The 20,615-nt window shown below is 33.8% G+C and overlaps 2 protein-coding genes across 2 annotated transcripts; both read right to left on the bottom strand.

Annotated features, from left to right (window-relative positions):
- Nucleotides 1–893: 893 nt before the first annotated feature.
- LOC133316431 (uncharacterized) lies at nt 894–1,865 on the bottom strand. Its single transcript, XM_061518179.1, has one exon. The coding sequence runs from the start codon at nt 1,672–1,674 to the stop codon at nt 1,099–1,101; it is 576 nt and encodes a 191-aa protein (XP_061374163.1). The 5' UTR covers nt 1,675–1,865; the 3' UTR covers nt 894–1,098.
- A 3,603-nt stretch (nt 1,866–5,468) lies between these two features.
- Nucleotides 5,469–13,093, bottom strand: LOC133316434 (probable GABA transporter 2). The gene is made up of 7 exons (XM_061518182.1): nt 13,009–13,093; nt 12,687–12,917; nt 11,412–11,509; nt 8,242–8,428; nt 6,438–6,568; nt 5,970–6,206; nt 5,469–5,861 (listed from the first exon to the last, which is right to left on the bottom strand). Exons 1-7 carry the CDS (start codon nt 13,091–13,093, stop codon nt 5,472–5,474), a joined length of 1,359 nt encoding a protein of 452 aa, XP_061374166.1. The 3' UTR covers nt 5,469–5,471.
- Nucleotides 13,094–20,615: the final 7,522 nt, after the last annotated feature.

Below are 20,615 nucleotides of genomic sequence, written 5' to 3'. Positions count from 1 at the left end.
TTTATGTGTAATTTTGTTTACATTATTATTTAATCTTATGTTAATACATTATCCAATAAGTTTAATTATAATACATTATTATTTAATTTAGAAGGAAAAAGGATTAAATTTAATTTTTTTTCTTAATTGTTGTATTTAATTATCTATTTAAATATTATATTTTCTCTCCCCTTACATTTTGAATTAAAATATTATAAAATTTTCAAAATAAATAATATTTTATATATTTTTTTCAAAATGGGAAAATGTATAGCCCATGCTATTTTTGTTGAGTCTTGCATTGGAAATGCGAGCATCCCAATACATAAGAGAGGGGAAAAAAGGGTGATCTACGAGTTTGTTGTATTTGTTTGGTATCGAACTTCCCAATGCATAAAATTTTCAAAAGGATCGAACTTCCACAATCAATGTTACATCGAAACTGTCAAAAATTAGATTGGTATAGATAATGTTTTAACCCTTCTTGACTCATGACTCATGAGACTCTAATTCGTTGTATTTGATCTACGACTTTGTTCATTGGTCAGCGATGGATCCACCATGATCGTGGGAAGGAAAGGACTTAACATTCAACCTCGATGTGAATCCATCTAATTAAAGTAAACGCAGACATCTCCGAATCGATGCCAAACCTAGATTGATACAATCTACAACTATATATAGTATTTGTTCAAAATGTTCTTTCGATTCCTTCTCATTTTAGTAACATCACAAAATGTCCATAAAGTTTCCTTTGTCTGAAATATAATCCTCTTTAGATTAAATTTTTTGACAGTTTGTTATTAGAACTTTAAAAATAAAATTTATTTGCAAAATTAAAAAAAAAAAAAAACATTACTGCACATGGGCGAGTTGAAAAGTCAAGCTAACCTTACATTATTTTTATTAATGGCACATAAGGTTGCAGATTCCTAAGCGATCAATGATTCAAAGTTGAAACATTAAACAAAAAAAAATAAAATTGCATCAGAACTATGTACTTAAAACTAAAATCTTACACACGCTAATTTACATAGTCTAATTGATACGTTACGACTCTAACAAAGTTAATTTACAATAATAAATTAATTAACATCTAGAAAACTAGAGCCATTTCTCCTAAGTGCACGAAATACCGATTGCGGTGGCGGTGAACCGCTCCGAAGCTGACCTTCTGACCAAGGAAGAGATTTCCGGCGAAAGTGCACCGATCTCAAATTCTGGAACCTCGGGGATGGTGGAGAGAACCGGTCCAGACTTATCATAAAGCACGTAGAAACGCTCTTTGGAGTTTTTGTCTGGCACTTTGGAAACTTGTAGTAGTGCTGTGTTGTTGTTGGTGCTAGAGATTGTGGATTTATTGCTGGAAGACTTGAAAAATGAGCGAAGGAATTTCTGAAGGGAGCGTGAGATCTTGAAGGGCTTTTTGGATATGATAGATGAAGTTGGTGGTTGTTGCTCTGGCAACGGCTGAAGTGGGAATCGACGTTCAGGTAAATGAGACATTGAAAGGGTTCTGGGACAATTAGCTATAGCTGAGTCAAGTTGGCGTTTGAAGGAGTTGAGCTCGAATGAGTCATAGAGTGTGCTGCCACAATCCCACAATTTACTATTGTCCAAAACACATGATGATGATGACTTTGCCTTTGAAATTTGGTTTTGGTTTTGGTTTTCTTCTAGGATCAGTTTCTCCATATTATGGCTTGTTTCTTGTGTTTGAGCTATTATACACCACAAAAAATTGGCATCCTAGGATACTGTCTTTTTTTTTTTTTTTTTTGTATAAATGAAAACTAAATAGGAGAAGATTCGAGTGTGTGTGAGAGAGAGAGAGAGAAAAGAGAGGGTGAGGTTTGATCGCTTTTCTAATGGTTGGTGAAGGATCAAACGCGTTAGTTGTGACTTGAAACCAGAAAGGTTACTTACTATCCTTATAAGCTTTCCACGTCCAGCATATACGCACCATTAAATCCGTGGGAAAATTTTCCTGTTTTCCATGCGCTGTTCATATTTCTGATGGTTACTAGGTAATTAAATATTGGTCAAATAGAGATATTTAAGTTACAGATAAGCTTTGATTCTTTAAAATTTAAAGTATTCTTTCAATAGCATAATTAAGTACGGTGCGAATTGATTTAATAATTAAAAATTAATATATTAATAAATGAGAACAGGTGGGAACGGGGTACGTGTAATAATAAAAAGGAACCCTTTGATCGTGGGTATTATGTAATATAATATATAATAGATGCGCGTTTGTTAGCACGATTTTCATGATTCATTTAAGATATTAATTAAATAAGAAATATGTTGGTTATGGGTTGTTCAAAAATATTAACTACTGTGAGATCCATACTTGGTTTTAGTTGGACCAGCATATTATTATTTTTTATGTTTGTAGACAGAAGGGAAAAAAAATTAAAAATTATTTGTTTAAATGTAGGCTATGAAGACAAATTTGCAAGATCTCTAACCTCAACTGTTGAAGTTTCATTGGTGGAATGATTTACGTGCCAAAAAAAAAAAAAAACATTGATTGAGTGTATTATTGGAAGAACCCGAAAGTATGCGTTTTGAAGATTCGTACTCCCTATAATTAATTAAACTAGAAACATCAAAAAATATTCTCCATTGTGTTCGACTAAAGTTGAGAAAGTTCATGTTATTCGAAACAAATAAAAACAAGCAAAGGAATTGCTTAGTCCTATTATGCATAGGGGAAATGAACTCTTTCCCCCTAATTAAGAACTTTATACTCAGGAAAAAAACAGAAGTCATAAAAAAGCTAAAAACTTACTTTTTTCAAAAGTTAAAATTTTAACTTTTAAAAAAAGCAGAAGTCAAAAGTCAAATATTTTTTTTAAAAATCAAATATTTTTTTAAAAATCTAAATAGCTGTAACTTTTATAGAAAGTACTTTTAAAACAAAGAAGTGATAAAAAGGACTTTATTAAAAAGTCTATACAAACGCAGCCTTAATCGACTGATTCTATTAATAGTAATTATTGAATTGGTGAAAGTATTGACTTACGAGTATATTCTCAATGTTGAGATAGTAGATACTCCTTTATTTAAAAAGGAAAAAAATTATTTTTATAGGTTTAATATTTCTGTTTTCACTGCAATTTTTTTTTTGTCACACTCACATAAAAGTGAATAAGTCTTATTAATCTTTTCTCTCTCTTCTCTTTATAACGAGACTCACTTATTTAAATGTGAGTGTGACATAAGTTTTTTTATTCTGCAAAAAAAGAATAAACATTTTCACACTTTTATATGATATAACTGAAAAAATAATACAATAAATGTTAGTTGAATTATTGTTTTTTTATTGGAAAAAATGTTTCTGCAGTTAATGCAGATAAGTTATCTGTATTTAACCCCCAAGGGTAGCTCAGTTGGCAGCTGAGCTCCAAAGGGATTGCTTGGTGCAGGGATCAAACCCTGCCTCAAGCAGTTTCTTGGAAAATCTTTGGGGGCCAGAGGATAAGCCAAAAAATCTTCGGTTGGGGGATTAGTCTCGTCCTTTCTCCGGTTGCGAAGCTTAGTGCACCACTGTTACAATGAAGGGCTAGCCCAAACGGGCCGTACCCCGAGGACATGGTGCCCGGAGAAGGTTGAATGGGGATACCTCCTGGCAATGTACCAAAAAAAAAAAAGTTATCTGTATTTATTCCCAAAACGACATCGTTTTGGTATTGAAATATTAAAAAATTATAAATATAAAAAATATTATAACCCTGAAATAAATTAAAATTTCAAAAACACCATGATATCCACCCAAAATGACGTCGTATTGGGCTTACTGCAGATAACTTATCTGCAGTAACGGTAGAAAAAACGAACCTTTTTTATTTTAATTTTAACAAATAATATACTTTTGTAATTTATATTAGGCCATTTTTTTTTGGTAGGGATATTAGGCCTTTAATTTAGCTCAAAAAATATTTTTGATTATTGAAAATAAATAAAATAAAATAAAATTCAGACCGGTTTCTATCAATTTTCAACTATTTAATATATTCTTTTATCATCTTATCTTTGTAGTATTTCATTTATATTTTGGTCGAACCAAGAAGTCGGATCCGATTATTATATCAATCACGAGTAGAATCTGGATTTTTATTTTTGAGTAAAATATTTTTTTGGGTCCTCAACAAATATTATGGTGCCTAATTTAATCTCTTAGAAAAAAAAGTCAATTCGTAATCCATCTAAAATTCAAAATACACTCATATTACTACCTTTTGATGGATTAACACGAGTCTTCTTTGAATTTTAAAGGGATTATGATTTCATCTAACTGGATCTATTTTGAATTTTAGAGAAATCATAAATTTAATTTTTTTCTAAGGGATTAAAATGAATTCTATAATTTTTATTGAGGACCCAAAATATACTTTCTTTTTTATTTTATTTTTTCAGTTTTGCTTATCATCATTTATCCCTTGGCCCAGGTTGATCGTGTATGAGTTTAGCAGCCCAAATATTTAGAATATCAGTGGGCCTGAGATTGTATGAAATCACCGAATGCGTTTTGCAGCACTATATCGTCCAAACGAACACTAGCTGTATAAGGGCCTTGGTCATATACAAAAATAAATGGCTGTGACCAGAACCAAATATAGAAGGGCTCCAACAACGGCATTCATTTTGTTTGTTTATGTGTTGTGTGTCTCACAGTTTTGTGTATTGTTTGATGATTTTTTTATTTTATTTTATTTTAACTAAGGTTTGAAGTACAATGAGATGTGATGTCTCCCATTCATAACTTTGCCCTATTGTAGTAGTAATTTGAATTTATTTTTTCTTTCCTCATATCATTGGTGATTAAAAAAAAGGAAAAAAGTGATCCCCTTGAAGTAAATTGAATATTTAATATTTTTTCATCATTTAGTTAATAAAATTGATAATAAATTAAAATTAAACTGACGTGAAATAAAAGAAACTTGATAATAATCATAACTAAAGAAATTATATTAGAAAATCTAACAGGCATTAATTCATTCTACTTTACAAGGAATGACCATTCCCCCCAACTAAGAAGGAATGACCATATATTTTCGTCTTTCACTAATCAAGACTTTGAATGTTACATGATTTTTGCATACCAATGAATCAAAGAAAAAAAAGGAAACAAAACAATAGCAAAGACTGCTCATTCTTATGGAGTATAGACAAGAATGGACTTCCCACTTACATGTACTAAATAGTAAATACAAGTTCTATGAGCTTAGTATTACGCTAGGACAGTGCTTTTATCTCTGTGCAGAAGTATTTTTAGTGCTATAGTGACCATACTATTAAAATTATTTTAATATTATAACTATACATTTTCCGAAATACATAATTATAATAGTACCATCATACGGTTGCACTGAAAATGCTGTCTCCGTGTGCATTCTTCCATTTTCTTAATTAAAATAGCCTCCATGAAGAACCATGTTAAGGAAACTATTTCTCGCTCTCATATGAATTATGTATCCATTTGCTCAATCAACAACGTTATTGTCAAAGAGCTTAAATCGGCTGGCATCAAGAACCAATTTCCTTATGGAAGAGAATGCGCCCATTATTCCAACACCCGAGAAGACCACCATAATTGAGATGTTAATCCAATAAGTGAAGGATGATTTTTGAGGCTTGAATGTCATGTTGTATAGAAGCATAGGCAGAATGAAATCCAGAGGGATGAAACCAATAGCACCAACCACACCGTTGATGTCTCCAAAAAATGGCAGCATAGCTGCCACAGTCCCACATAATATCATGTAAATTGTTCTAAGAATTATGCGAGGAATAAGATTTCTTTTGGAAAACATCCCCTGATCCACGTCAGCTGATTTCTTCTCCATTATCTCATAAGCCACTTGAGAATAAACCTGTTATACGTTGAGATAAACATTATAACTCCAACGCCAATTAATGGCAAAACTTAGTATTGTTTGATAACCCTTTCCACTAAAAGAGAACTTTGTGAGGTTAATTACCAGGCCAATGGCAAAGAGCTGAAGAAGAACAAAGATGACTCCAAGGCCAAGGACCCAAGTTGGAGCCAAAGAAGGTCCATCATCGGGCATCAGACTCTTTAAAATGTTAGAATTAGACTTGTTTCCAAACGTCCAATATCCAGAAACTGCAGCTGAGTAGAAAGTCACGCCAATTACACCATAGCACATACAAAGGCCTTTTACCATCTTCCCAGTGGCAGGGGGCGCTAGAGTTGCCTATATTCAAAATGACATGTTCAGAGTAAGGTCCAAAATCATTTTTAAAATAAGGGTAGTTTTATTAAATATCTTGAAGCCTCTATTCTCTCTTGAAGCTAAATTTTCCACCTAATTTGGAAGAATTTTATATGCCTCTTCGGCAAAGCAAGCCATACTACAATGATTTTTTTTTCTAATGAAAGATACCGGAATAAATTATTTCAACTTGGGAAAAAGAACTGTACGTACTTGTATCTCAGGTAATATGCCATTCCCAAATATTGCTGCAAGTATGGAGAGGGAAGTGAATGCGCTGAAAGCCCTTGCAGACTTCTTAGGTTCTAAGGAATAGTCCCTTGGAGGGGCGTTTTTCGATGTACCTACAAAATGGTTAAAAATTGATTAAATAATTGAAACATTTCAATGAACCCAAATGTTGAAGGTACCCAATTATGTCTCGAACTATTTGAAAATATAATTATTAACTTTGTTAAGAAACTGAAAAATAAAAACACACACATAGCACAATAATTTTTGAGGTTCACAAGTGAAGTAGATCCTTACTAAAAAAACTCCTCCTTTCTTGATACTCTAAGAGGGGAGGGTAGAAACTTTTTTGTTTACAAACTCTTACAAACTACACTATCTTTTCTCGGGAGAACACTAGGTCACACTATCTTCTTCCAGGAGAAGATAGTGTTCTCCCAAGAGAACTTAGTGTATTTGTAAAAAAAGTTTGTAAACGGATCTTTTCCTTTAAGAGGGGTTCCATTTATCTTTAAATAAAATTTGATACAAAAGAGTTTAATAACAAAAAAATCTAAGTTATGATAAGGATAATTCTTATCTTTCTCAATCCTAACTAAATTGGATGGGATAGATTATTTTATCTACTCTTATTTTGCCTACCTTTGCCTATACCTTTCAATATCGTTAGATTACAATTTCATCTAATGGTGGAGATTTGCAGAATAAAATAAACTCTTTTACCCCTTTCTTTTTCACAGTGTCTTTCACTCTTTTTCTCTCCTCCCCTTTCTCTTTCTTTAATGGTGCTTCAGCATCAAAAAAAAGTGCAAGCTTTTTTCTCAATTCACCCATCCCAGCCATTGTTATGAGCATTTACTTAAAAAATTGAAATGGGGTGTCAAGAAGAAATAAATTCAGATGTTCTTTGGTATGGAACCAGGTAGGCCTGTTGTTGGGCGTAACATAGAGAGAACATAGATCATTTTCCCACTTCAAAGTGATAAACAAAATAAGAAGAATGAGATAAGTTGATTCGTTTCAAATTTCAACAACAAAGTAGAAACGTTACGGTCATCGTGGATTAATTCAAATAAAGGGTTATTCGTGGTTTTCATTTTTTTGTAATTTTATGGTTTCTGTCGTGTTCAATTATATCAGATTCAAGAAATTTTGAAAATTATATTCATCCAGCAGAACTATTATGCCATTAATCATTGCATGGATTTAGATTCAAATATAAATTCAGGTTATAAATTACACAAATCAATAGAGAGAAGGGGAGGAGAGAGAAAGAGTGTGGGAGATAGTGAGGAGAAAGAAAGGGAAAAAGAATTTATTTTATTATGCAAATCTCTACCGTTGGATGAGATTGTAATCTAACGGTGTTGAGAGAGGTAGGCAAAGGTATGCAAAATAAGAATACGCAGAATAACCTATCCCAAATTGGATTTAGGATAAGATATCACATCTTTATTTGTTATCTTATCATATCTCTGTTTATTATCCTCCAATCTTCCAACAAACTTTATGTGGGAAAATATAAACTTTACTGACTTATTGAAGCAACTTATAAATAGTTCATGGGATAAAAGGATCTTCGATCAAGAACTAGAATAGAAAGAGAATTCATGAACCTATGGCAAGATATCAAGGTATTCCTGGTTAGTGGTGACAACTTATGTAACAGCTGTAATTTTGAATTATCGTATTCACAATATAGCACAACAAAAATAAAGAGAACCAATATTAAACCTCTGATTGTTTGCAATATAAATGTAATTAATGGGTACTGAGTTATTAATACCTGCATGAATGCAGGCACCAACCACAAGAGCGGTGTAACCCAGGCTGAGGAACAGAGAACACAAGTTGATGTGTCTCAAAGAATGGAAACTGGGAAGCTGAGATAGAACTATCATTATCACTGTCACCATTGCAATAAAGTCGTACAATTTCAGGGATCCGTGTGGTGAAATACTGGAGTACAGGATCTTTCACAATACAAAGGAAAAGCAAAAAAGTTAATTGACAAAATTAAAAATTGAAATACTATCACGAAAATCATTTGCTTACCACATGAATCAAAATCATTAAATTGATTATTATTTCTGCATAAGAATATAAATATCAGATTTAATAAGCTAATTAGCTTAGAATTGATGCTAGTAAGATATCTTTTGCTTAATATTTCATCCAGGACGGCCAGACATTAGTGCTTCAGAATTTTACACAGCAACTTGATTTGTCCTTCGCATATAGATCTTGACTTACGATCTTTATAAGCAGATAATAGATCAGCAATAAATAAAAGATAATTATTTTTTTCAGAATAGCTAATGTGGTGTAAAAGCTTAAAATTATAATGTAAAATTATCTTTAGTTCGGGTAATTAATATCCTGCTATGGTAAGAGATTGTGTATGTGTACAGTCTACAGATGATTCAAATAAATTACATGGGGGAAGTTTCCAAAGCTCAGTCTTTATAACTGTTGTTTTAGCACAAGGTACAGATACTAATAGAGTCCATTTTATTCAATAACTTAACTATTAGGAAGACATCGCAAAGATCCAGAATACTTCGTTGCTTCCAAAGGATCTAAATTAATTTTGCTAATAAATAATAAGAATGCCTGTACCAAAAAAATAAAATAAAAAAATCCAACTCCATTCATGGGTCAAAAACGAAATTGATAGTATAAACATAATAAAGTATATATATTAGAATTTAACATTGATTCATCCTTTGTTCTACTACCATGAATATATATATATATTTGTACATGAGAAATAATTTTCTTATATTGTAAGAAAATAATTATTTTATGTAGTAGAAACAAAATTACAAGTGAGACCCACAAATAAGAGGAGAAAAAAATAGAGGTGGGACCACCTCTCTTTTGTGTGTGTAAAAAATTTATTTTTCTTATACAACATAAAGAGAAATATAACTTTATATATATATATATATATATAATAGCAAATAAGGTTTTTTATTTTTAATAAAATCTTTAAATTGATTTTCGAATAATAGATTCAATAAAGGAGTTAATGTTTCTTCGCAAATTAAAGATAACTTTATATCCTGAAAAGTAGGTGGTATCCTGCGAGGAGAAGAGAGTTAAAAGAGAAAAGAATGAGTTACACGTACACCTACTTTTATTACATATGTAACGTAGATAATTTTGAAGAAGAAATATTAAATACTGATATTAAAAACAAATCAATAGAAATACATGTAAGCCTACATTATAAGAAATTTTACAAGTTGTTTTCGTTTCTGTCATTAATGTGAAGTATATATATATATATATATATATATATATATATATATATATATATATATATATTTAGGGATTTAATTTTTTCATTTTACATGAGAAAATTTTCTCATGTTACACTCACAATACATGAGTGGGGTCCACAAAAAGGTGGGAAGACAAAAAAGTTAAGATGGGACCCACTCATATATTGTGAGTGTAGCATGAGAAAATCTTCTCATGTAAAATGAGAAAACTATTTCCCATATATTTTAGGGTTTACTAATAATTATTGGCTCAAATATAAGTAATTGACTTTCCTTAATTAGAGGTTTGGAATTCGAGCCCGTAAATAAAAAAAGTCTAACAATTAGGGGTTAAATGGGTTGGGCTAGACTAGGCTTTGACTTAAATAAGTCAGGCTTGTGTCAAAAGCATTGGGTATGACCTGGCCTATTAGCCTGTGTAGGCCCCAAATTACAAGTCTGACCTGACCTATATTTAACAAATAAAAGCCTTGGCCTAGGCCTGTTAGTCTATTTAAGACTATTAAACATTCAACAATTAAAAGAATAACTAAAATAATATTATTTTATTATTCAAAATTATTAAAATAATAATTTTATTTATTATATTTTAAATAAGAGTAAATATCCTTTTTGGTCCTCAGCAAATTTCACGATGCCCGCTTTAGTCCCTAACAAATAAAAAGGCTATTCGTGGTTCCTAAGAAATTTAAAAGGGTTCGCTTTTTCTGCGGTTACTGCAAAAAACTTATCTGCAGTAAGTTAATACGACGTCGTTTTGGGACGGAAATCATGATATTTTTGTAATTTTAATTTATTTCAGGGTTATAATAGTCTTTATATTTATAATTTTTTAAGATTTCAATACCAAAACGACGTCGTTTTGGGAATAAATGCATATAAGTTATCTGCATTAACTGCAGAAACATTTTTCCCAATTTAAAATGGACCCATCTAGTTGAAATTGTGGTCCCTCACAAATTCAAAAAAGACCCACATTAGTCCCTCAGAAGGATTAAAATGGGTCCATTTTGATTTTCTTAAGGATTACGAATAGCCTTTTTATTTGCTAGGGACTAAAGCAAGTATCGTAAGATTTGCTGAGGATCGAAAAAAGTATTTACTCTTTAAATAAGTAATATGATATAGGCCGGTCTATAGGCTTATAGGCCAGACATGTACAAAAAAGCCTCAAGCCTATTTTCTAAATAGGTATTTTTAAAAGCCCTGTTCTATTTTACTATTTATAATAGGTTGGCCTAATGCACGAACTTGATTAGTCAAGTAATTGTTCACTAATTGATGAACAGATGAATATAAAAAAAAATATTATTTTAGGGTTTTATTAACATTGGTTAGAAAATTAAAAATATAAACTATTGATTAGAAAAATATTTTATATCCTTAAAACATAATTTTGTTAAGATTTTATTTTTAAATAATTAAAATAATTCAATAAAAACTAAAAAAACATTATTTTCATTCAATAAATTTTATTTTTATTGTTTTTTTTTATAGGTATCCCTAGATATGTAGTAGCATTAGTTAGTTTGTTGTTTTTCTTTCCCTAACATATAAAAAAATAAAAATGGAAGGAAAATAGAAGGACAATGAGACTGGTAGATAATGGATAACAAACAATAAATACGTAAGAGCTGTTAAAAGTGTGAAATGAGAATGCGAAGCAAACCTCAATGCATTGGCCCGCAAGTAAGATTGCTCCTACGCCAACCCCACAGTTGATTGCCGTTTGTATAAAGATTACAAAATAGAACATCCATCCAGATCCTGCCATAAACAAACCAATGTCTCAACTCTGAACTCTCAACATACAAATTTAAATTAATTTAAGCTTAAACAAGAGCTAGCTCTAGTATTTGGTTGGTTGAAGGTTTTTGAGTAGAATGATAGGGAAATGTGATACATAGGAAAATAGTTGGAAAGTGAGATAGGTAGGAAAATATAAAAAAAAATTGTTTGGTTAGAAAAAATTTTACTGGAGAAATTAGGTAACTTTTAAGAAATCTATGTTTGGTTGTAGGTAAAATATAGATGAGAAAATTAAGTAATTTTACAAAAATAACCCTATTTGTAATTTTTGAGAGACACTGCATGCCACATGAAAAGGGCTAGTTAATTTCTTAGAACAAATAGAGAAACGAATAATTAGCTCTTTCTCTCAGCATTATCATGATGCTTGGGTCTAAACTGTGTTCTAACTTCTCATCGAATGCCCTAGAATATGAGTGGTGCTAAACTTCTAGGCTGTAAATAATTGAATCTGCCCCTAAGCCCCCAAAAGAACACAGAAATGCACACCAAAGTGAGAAGAAAAGGATGAAACAGCATCATTACCAATAGAAGAAAAGAACGATGCTTGCCAAATGTGGAGGGTATTGTGGTCTCATATGTTGTGGGTCTTTTATGGTTTAGCTGGGTTTCATTAAAAAACCACCTTCGAAAATGGATTCTAAACAGTGCAGAAGCATAGGAAAATGGCACAAAAATGAGAATGATAGACATTGAACTTGCCTGGGTGTTCACTCAATTCACTGTCAACCAAACATATGCTTTGAGGAATGCCAACTTCATTTGCACGGGGTTATTTCAAAATCCACCCAAACAAACACCACCTTAATTAGTAACGAGGGCCAGACATTTTGTCTCAGCAAAAAAAAAATAACAAAGGACGTGACCTCAGAGAGTACAATGATTCAGATTGGGTCACCACTCACCACCACATTTGGTTTATGGTTAAAAAGTTTGGGAAAGTTAGAAACAACAGGGGAAGTTATCATTGAGAGTTGTCAGTTATTTGAATTACACTATTGCGATGCGTGTTGCCGTGTTTAACGGAAAAAGTGATAATAACAAAGTTGTTATAGTACATACAATCTGTACGAAAATTCGGGATTTAATTATTTAAAAAATGAAGAGAGAGAGAGAGTAATTAGTTAATATTCACCCAAAACATCGGCGGCGAGTTCCCGGAAACGGATGTGACGGCGACCGGCTTTTTCGCAGTGATCAAGCACTTTGGACATGAGATAATAGGCGTAGAAGGTGACCACTCCCATAAGCGTCAGGCAAAAGAGCCCCAATCCCCACCCCAACCCTCTGAATGCATACGGCAGCGTCAGTATGGTTGGACCCACGATCGCCGTCGTTAAATGGAAACCCGCGTGCCACCATTGGCCTATTCCATAAAATAAAATACATATATAATAAGCCATAATCATAAGCCCACAATGTTTGAAGAATGAGTTCGTTAGTGATCATTTAGTTGCCTTTTGACTGGAGAACGAAAGTGGCTCCGGCGTCGTCATCACGGCGGTTCTCCGGGAAGGGCTCCCCTTTGGGGGGATTTGCCATGGATAGCGTGGTCTCGTCGAAATGCAAGGAATACACGAAAAAAGGAATATATACGCACGCAACGCAAGTGAAATTTTTTTTAGGTTGTGTAAGTAACCAACTATTCGTGCGCCCTTTAAATGCGGAAATAAAAATGATGTGAACTATGACACTAGGATGGGAGGAAATACCGAAGCGAAGGTGTAGTTCTGTACAAGAGTATTAACACTGTACCGGGGCTTATTTATATTCTGATGTTGCCAGTTTAACAATGTGATGTGGGTCTAGCGAAACGGAACAGTAACCATTGTGTCACGTTTGGCAAAAAAAAAAGTTACCAGACTGTCACGTCAACAGTAAATTTTGTCAAAATATCACGCGGCATATTTCGCTACACTGTGTAGCAAAATATGTTTGCATGTAATTCGCTACACAGTGTAGCGAAATATGCCACGTCAGAAGCAAAAAGTGTCATGTGTCAAAATTGCCGAAATTCGCTACCCTATGTAGCGAATTTCAACAATTTTGAGAATGGCACTTTTTGCTTGTGAGGTTTCTGACGTGGCATATTTCGCTACACTGTGTAGCGAATTACTTGCAACATATTTCGCTACACAGTGTAGCGAAATATACCGCGTGTTATTTTGACAAAATTTACTGTTGGCGTGGCAGTCTGGTAAATTTTTTTTACAAACGTGACAAAATGGTCACTCTCCCTAGCGAAACGTGGTTGAATGAAGGATATTACCAACTTGCCACGTCCACTTGGAACCAGTTGTTCCCTTGTTTTTTTTTTTTTTTTTTTTTTAACAAAATAATAGATCCAACAAACATATATATATCATGCGCGTGTAGCCAGATTACAAGACTTCTTTCCTTTTCAAACACGTTCTTTTTTCATAAGCATTTTTGCTGTTCCTTGCAAAGGAGATGGAGGGAGATGAGATAGACAGATATCTTATCCCAATGTTCTCTCAACAAAGCACGCCATTGCCGATGATTAAAAAATGTCTCTGATTTATACGTCTCATTCTGCAGGTGAATTACGATTACGCCGAGACAGCAAGCAATTGCTATATTTCTATGGGGGCCCACTGAAGCTTCGAAGGCCCAAAAAGCCACGAATTAGGCAAGTAGAGGATTGTCCCATCTCTTTTCTCTTGCAAATCTGAAAAAGCGATTAGGGTAATTCCGTGTTCTCCTTAATCTCAAACAAACCAGTGAGAAACTTACGCAGGAACAATTGAGATTAAACAAAACTAGCTGTAATGATTAGTCATTTCTCCTTAATTTCTTTTCTTTTTATTTTTTATTTTTGGTAAAATGAGACTAATTCTCAGGGTGAGTAGTGATTGGATGAAATTCTTCTAATAACTGTAATTTTATGGGAGTATTGGATTAAGATTTTAAAATATTTTTTTGAGATAAAAAATCTTATAGATTTTAAAAGACTGTTTACTATTTAGAATTAGAGGGATTTTAAAAAAAAAAAAAATTTTTTTTTTAAATCAAGATTTCATAAGATTGAATTTTAAAGGAATTTAATAGAATTTATAAGATTTGAAAAGATAATATAGATTTATAAGATTTTAAAAAATCATATGAATTTTTAACAAATATTCAAAATTACAATAGTCAATAAAAAATAACAAAGAAATGCAATGATATTAATAAAAAAAGTAAAATCTTATATAATTTTCTCAATCAATAAAATATAATTAATTTTTAATAAACATTCAAAATTTCTAAGCAACAACTCTCTAAATATCTAAAGTTATACTAACCTCCACGCATTGGAATTTTCTCATTCCTGCTTTAGGGTTTGAACAATGGGTTGAAAATTATCTTCTTCATTTGGTATCAGAGCTATACATATATGATTACAAAACCCAATTTTTTTATTTATTAAAACAATTCTAAATTTGCATATAGAACCTAAAGTTCATGATAAAAAAAATTTGCAATTGATCTTGGAAACCTTGGTATTTTTGTTCTACGTGATGAGAGTTTTCTAACCATATATCATATGCATATTTTCATTGAGTATTCTAATAAGATTTCGAATCTGAATTTTTGGATTTTATTTCATGAAAGTTCAGAGTATTTCTTAAATTATTTTCAATCGATACATTGAAAACCTTAAATTGTTTTGGGGATTTTGAAAAACAAGTTTTTAGTTATCTATTGATACAAAAATTATTTGAAATCATTTCTCATACCGAAGGAATTTCGTTCATAAATGTATTGCTACGAAATATAGGATTCTTATTATGAAAGTTTCAATCTTTCTTTAAATTGATATTGTTTCATTAATGTAAAATGAAAATTGGTTTGAGAGTTTTAATTCCTTATTTTTTTCACTATTTTATGTTACTTTTAATACAAAAATCACTCATTTTTGTGCCAAAAAAAATTGCGACTCATAGCATGAAAAATTATTTTTTAAACTTTCAAAAACTCCCAAAAATTGCTAAAAAATCTGCTATGAATTATATTATAATCTTGTTGGTTTGTTATTTTTGAGTTATTTTGTGATAAAAATCGCTAAAAAATCACCTATTTTTTAGCTTTAACAAAGCTCCCATAGAACTCGGTTTTGAACAGGTCAACCCGCCAAAAGAAAGATAAGACACTACAATAAAGAAATCTCAAGAAATCCTAGGGGTTAGGGTGAGATTGTGGGAGATGCATCCTATTTATATTTTTTACTAAAAAGTCTTATGAAATCCACATCAATAGAAAATCCATTAAAATCGTCAGATTTTTGAATACGACAAGATTATTTTTCCTTTGTTTAAAATCCTGATTGAATACCAACAGATTTGGTCGGACTCTAAAATAATCTTTTAAAATCTTAATCGAATATCACGTGATTTTTTTTCAATTCTTTAAAATCTTAATTGAATACCAATGGATTTTTTTTATCCAAAAATAATTTGTTAAAATTCCAATCCAATACAACCCCTTGAGATTCAAGCCTCGGACTGACCCTGACATATTTAATGTTTGTTTGAGATTACAGTCCTATTTTAATACGACTAACTCCTTTTAGGGAACAATGACCATTGTGCCACTGTTCCCATTGTTATTTACCTAAATGCCACGCAAAGAAACAATTTTACCAAATTGCCACGCGGGCAAGTTCGCCTGGAGCCGTAGCGACCTCGTGATGCTGAGCTATCAGCTTCCTGGTGGTGTCAGAGGTCGCGACTGACGCAGGCGACCTCTGTTGCAATTAATGCCTGACCAGCCAGGCCACGTGGCGAGCATGCAAGCGAGGTCGCTGCCCACGCAGGCGACCTGTGCCCAACGGTTACTTTCCCCCTATATAAACCCCCCCTTCCCCCCTTCCCATCCGCGTCCCCCCTCCCCCTTTTCTCTCTCTCTCTCTCTCGCTTAATTTTCTTGCTCTCTCATTTGGTCTTTTTGTCTTCATTTGAGGTTAGTGATGTATAATTTGATTAATTTTTATTCTTTTTTATTGTTATTTAGTTATTGTTTAATATATTATATGTAACATAAAATATTAGGTTAGATGACATTTTAATTGTTTTATTATTTTAATTAGTTTAATATTAGTAGTTTAGTAATTACATTTTAATGTTAGTAGTTAAATAACATATTGTTTAATTAATGTATGTAATAAATTTTTTTATATGCGTTATTCATTTATAGGTTTTAGAAGAAGATAATTTTTATGATTAATGTTATGACACATTAGGTTAGATGACATATTATTTATTTTATTATTTGAATTATTCTAATATTAATAGTTTAGTAATTGCATGTTAATTTAAGTAGTTAAATATTTTATAGTTTAATTAATCTATTTAATAAATTATTTTATATGCGTTATTTATTAATAGAATTTAGTCAGGATATATTTTTCTATGTTAATGTGTCTATTTATGTAGTTAATAAGTTGTTAATTATGCAATAAATAATAATATTGAATTAAATAAAATCATTTATTTGTAGGATTGAAAAAAAGTTGTGTTAACTTTGAACATTGACTTATATAATATGTATGTTAATGTTATTAGGTGTAGTACTTTTTAATAATGTATAATTTAATAATATTAATTGTTTGATATTATTTATAGGCTTGGCATCTAGGTTAGAAAAGAATTATTTTAATTTTGTTAGATTTTGTATTTACTAAAATTTAGATTATGCAATAATTAAAATATTTGAATTAAATAAAATTATTTTGTTATAGGGTTGACAAATAAATGTGACAAAGTTCTTTTACCACAATGTTTGTGTTTATTTATTTATTTTTTAGTAATTAGTATTTATTTTTAGTATTTATTTATTAGTAATTAATTATGGAGTATAGAATAATTAATTGAACTTGAAAATTAATATATTTATTAATAATTTTTGTATTTATTATTTGTAAATAGATTCATGGAGCAACAGAACCCGCAACAGGACCCGCACCAGACCTTCATTGACCCTGGTCCATTGGTGTCGTCTCTCCTGACGTTGCAGGAGAAACAAATTTCGACGTACGTATGGAACAGATCTGGTGACGCAAATCCAGATGATTGTGTCCTGAACGTCAGACACGCCGCTTCATGGGATCATCTAAATATACCCGAGGAGATCCATCCTTACCTGCAGCAGGCAGGGTTTTATCACATTGCGCGTATGCACAACCATGAGGTTGGTGATACATAGAGTAGATAAATAAAAAAATTACATGTTGTATAGTTAATCAAAGGTGATAAAATGTAAAATAATTTTTTATTGTCAGATTGATCACCATCTCATTTCGGCCCTTGTGGAGAGATGGCGTCTTGAGACGCGCACATTCCATATGTCCATGGGTGAGGTGACGATTACTCTGGAGGATGTCCACCATCTGCTTGTACTGCCTACAGATGGAGAGGTTGTATCTGGCCGCGTTGGAGGTCATCCCTTCTCCCAGATGATGAGAGATTTTTTGGGCGTTCAGCCGCGTCGGGAGCGCGACTTATATAAGAACCAAATTTTGCTTACATTTCTGAGGGAACAGTATCTACATTGGGATGAATGGTCTGGCAATGAAGTTGACCGTATGCGATACACACGTGCATTGATTTTGCGCATTATAGGTGGTTGCCTCTTCGTTGAGACTGCATCTAGCTTCGTCCATGCGCAGTATCTCCTATTTTTGGATGATTTTCAGAGGACTAGGACGTATTCTTGGGGTTCCGCTGTCCTGGCTACTTTGTACAGGGAGTTGTGCAAGGTTACTGACCCAGGACGATCGGATATGGGTGGCTGTACTCTATTACTACAATTGTGGGCATGGACACGTTTCCCTACTATCTCCCCAGGAATCCCAGAGATCACTGATCCAGATGCTATTTTCGGAGCAAGGTATGTCTGGCTTTTTTGTTTGTCTTCATTTTTACTGTCTGTTACGTTAATTAGTAATTTTTATTGTGTTATTGTTTTGCAGGTTTAATGAATATGTGTCCATACGACGTCGTTACTCCCACATCAGACGATATCGTCATCACATTGACTTTATGCATATCCGCAGGATACAGTGGAGGCCATACGACGGATTCGATGGGCATCCGCCCTCGTCCGAGGAGTCACGCAGATGGTTAGCTGTATGCCCACTCATACACTATCAGATAGTTGTCTACCAGCAGCCGGAAAGAGTGCTGAGGCAATTTCATTATAGGCAGCCGATACCGAGCGATCCATTCATGAGTTCAGAGCTACTGACCATCACCCTGACTGGTAAAGGTGATGTTGACTGGAGGGACCGACATGGACTTTATATAGCGCAGTGGCATTCCAGGGATGCCCTCGTTGTGCAAGGTCTACAGCCCTTGCAGGGAGAAGGTCATCTGTCTCTCAACAGCACGTACATGCAGTGGTATTTTCAGCATACGCGTAGATGGATGATGCAGAGATCGACCATTCGTTCTCATGTGGTATGTTAATTTTAGCCCTTGTCATTAATATTGTTACAACTAATTTTTTTTGTTAATTACATCATACATTTAACATTATATTCGCTTCACAGAGTGATCGCATGGAGACTGTTCTGCATATGGCATCAGACGAGGCACAAGGAGCATTCACATATCGCCAGATATACAATGAGACCCTTCAGATGATGTCTGCATTCGAGGAGTTTGGCAGACTGACAGAGCCTGGAGAGGCTGCACCTCCGCCGGCAGTGGTTCAGACAGTGGAACCGCCTCGTCACCCGCGTGTTAGCCAGCGTGCACGCCACGAGGGATTGCCACTACATCATCAGGCTCCCGCTATGGCTGATAGGCCTGTGCTTGTGCAGTCTCTTCCTCCCATCTAGCCGGTCAGTTTTATGCCCCAGCTTACCCCCAGGCGGTCTGTCGCAGCCTTACTGGTGGCCTCCCCCAGGCGGGCCGTCTCAGCCTAGCGGGACATCGACTCACTTCGGGTACCCATGGTTTTCAGCACCGACGAAGTCGTACCCTGGATATCAGCCACACTTCACTCAGCCATTCCCAGATCAGCAGTTCCCAGGTCAGACCAGCGGTCCATCTTATTCTCATGCTGAGCCTTCTATGCACGAGCACAGCCAGTTTCCAGGACAGTCCAGTGGTCCGTCTCAGCCCGGTCTGGAAGAGTTCACAGAGGATTACATACCCACATTCGATTCCCCTGCCGTCATGGCCACACCGGAGGCATTTTCGGCCGACTTCTTTCAGTCACTCTCATCTGGTCCTACAGGTTTGCTTGCGCAGGAGGACATTGCGGGTACTTTCGACGATATTGATGCAGACGCAGGAGCAGAAGCAGCCGTTGCACCCGGAGGAGACAATGAAGACGTGGTCAGGCGTAATCCAGATAGACAGGCCAGGGAGCGCTGTTTCTTGTCACCATATGAGCATAACCAGGCACGTTGTGCCAAGTATCGTGGACGGCCGCAACAGCAGTGATTTGTTGTTTTATCATAGGACTTTTTATTTTATCAGAGCATTCATATGTATTTAAATGATCTGTTTTGGACTCCATCCTTGGATTTCCATTTATTGATGTTTGCTGACTATTATGTTATTCATACTTCATGTGGTGTTATGATCATATTAATTAACATATTACATTCACTAAAGTTCACGACTAACGACAACCCAGAATCAAATAAAAACAGGCATAATTAAAAACGAAACAAAAAAACGTGTGACAACACACAGGCAGGAGAGGGTAACCAACGTTTCGACAAGTTTGTTTCACGCAACATTTAATTGCCTTGCAGGCGAGATGGACAACGACGTCTGTCATGGCCAACAACCCTACAATAACCACATCTTACCTGCTGGCTCACACCCTCGCGCTGATCCATTTCGTTACGGATTCGGGTACTTCGCGGCCTGCCTTTTTTACGTCTAAGTGACACATCCGGGAGAATGGTTGGGGCTTGGCTGGGTGGGATAAAGTCTTCATTACCAATTGGATACCATTGCCCGGAATATACCTGGCATTGATATGATGCACTATATGCAGGATCAATGTATTGTAAGGGGTCATGATTTACTGATTTGCACGCAGCAAT

This window comes from Gastrolobium bilobum, unplaced genomic scaffold (genome assembly GCF_033153095.1).
Source record: "Gastrolobium bilobum isolate Gb01-03AN ecotype WA unplaced genomic scaffold, APGP_CSIRO_Gbil_v1 utg19495, whole genome shotgun sequence".
Classification (NCBI taxonomy): Eukaryota; Viridiplantae; Streptophyta; class Magnoliopsida; order Fabales; family Fabaceae; genus Gastrolobium; species Gastrolobium bilobum.
The sequence above is the reverse complement of the archived record's forward strand: the minus strand, read 5'-3'. Positions and strand labels throughout refer to the sequence as shown.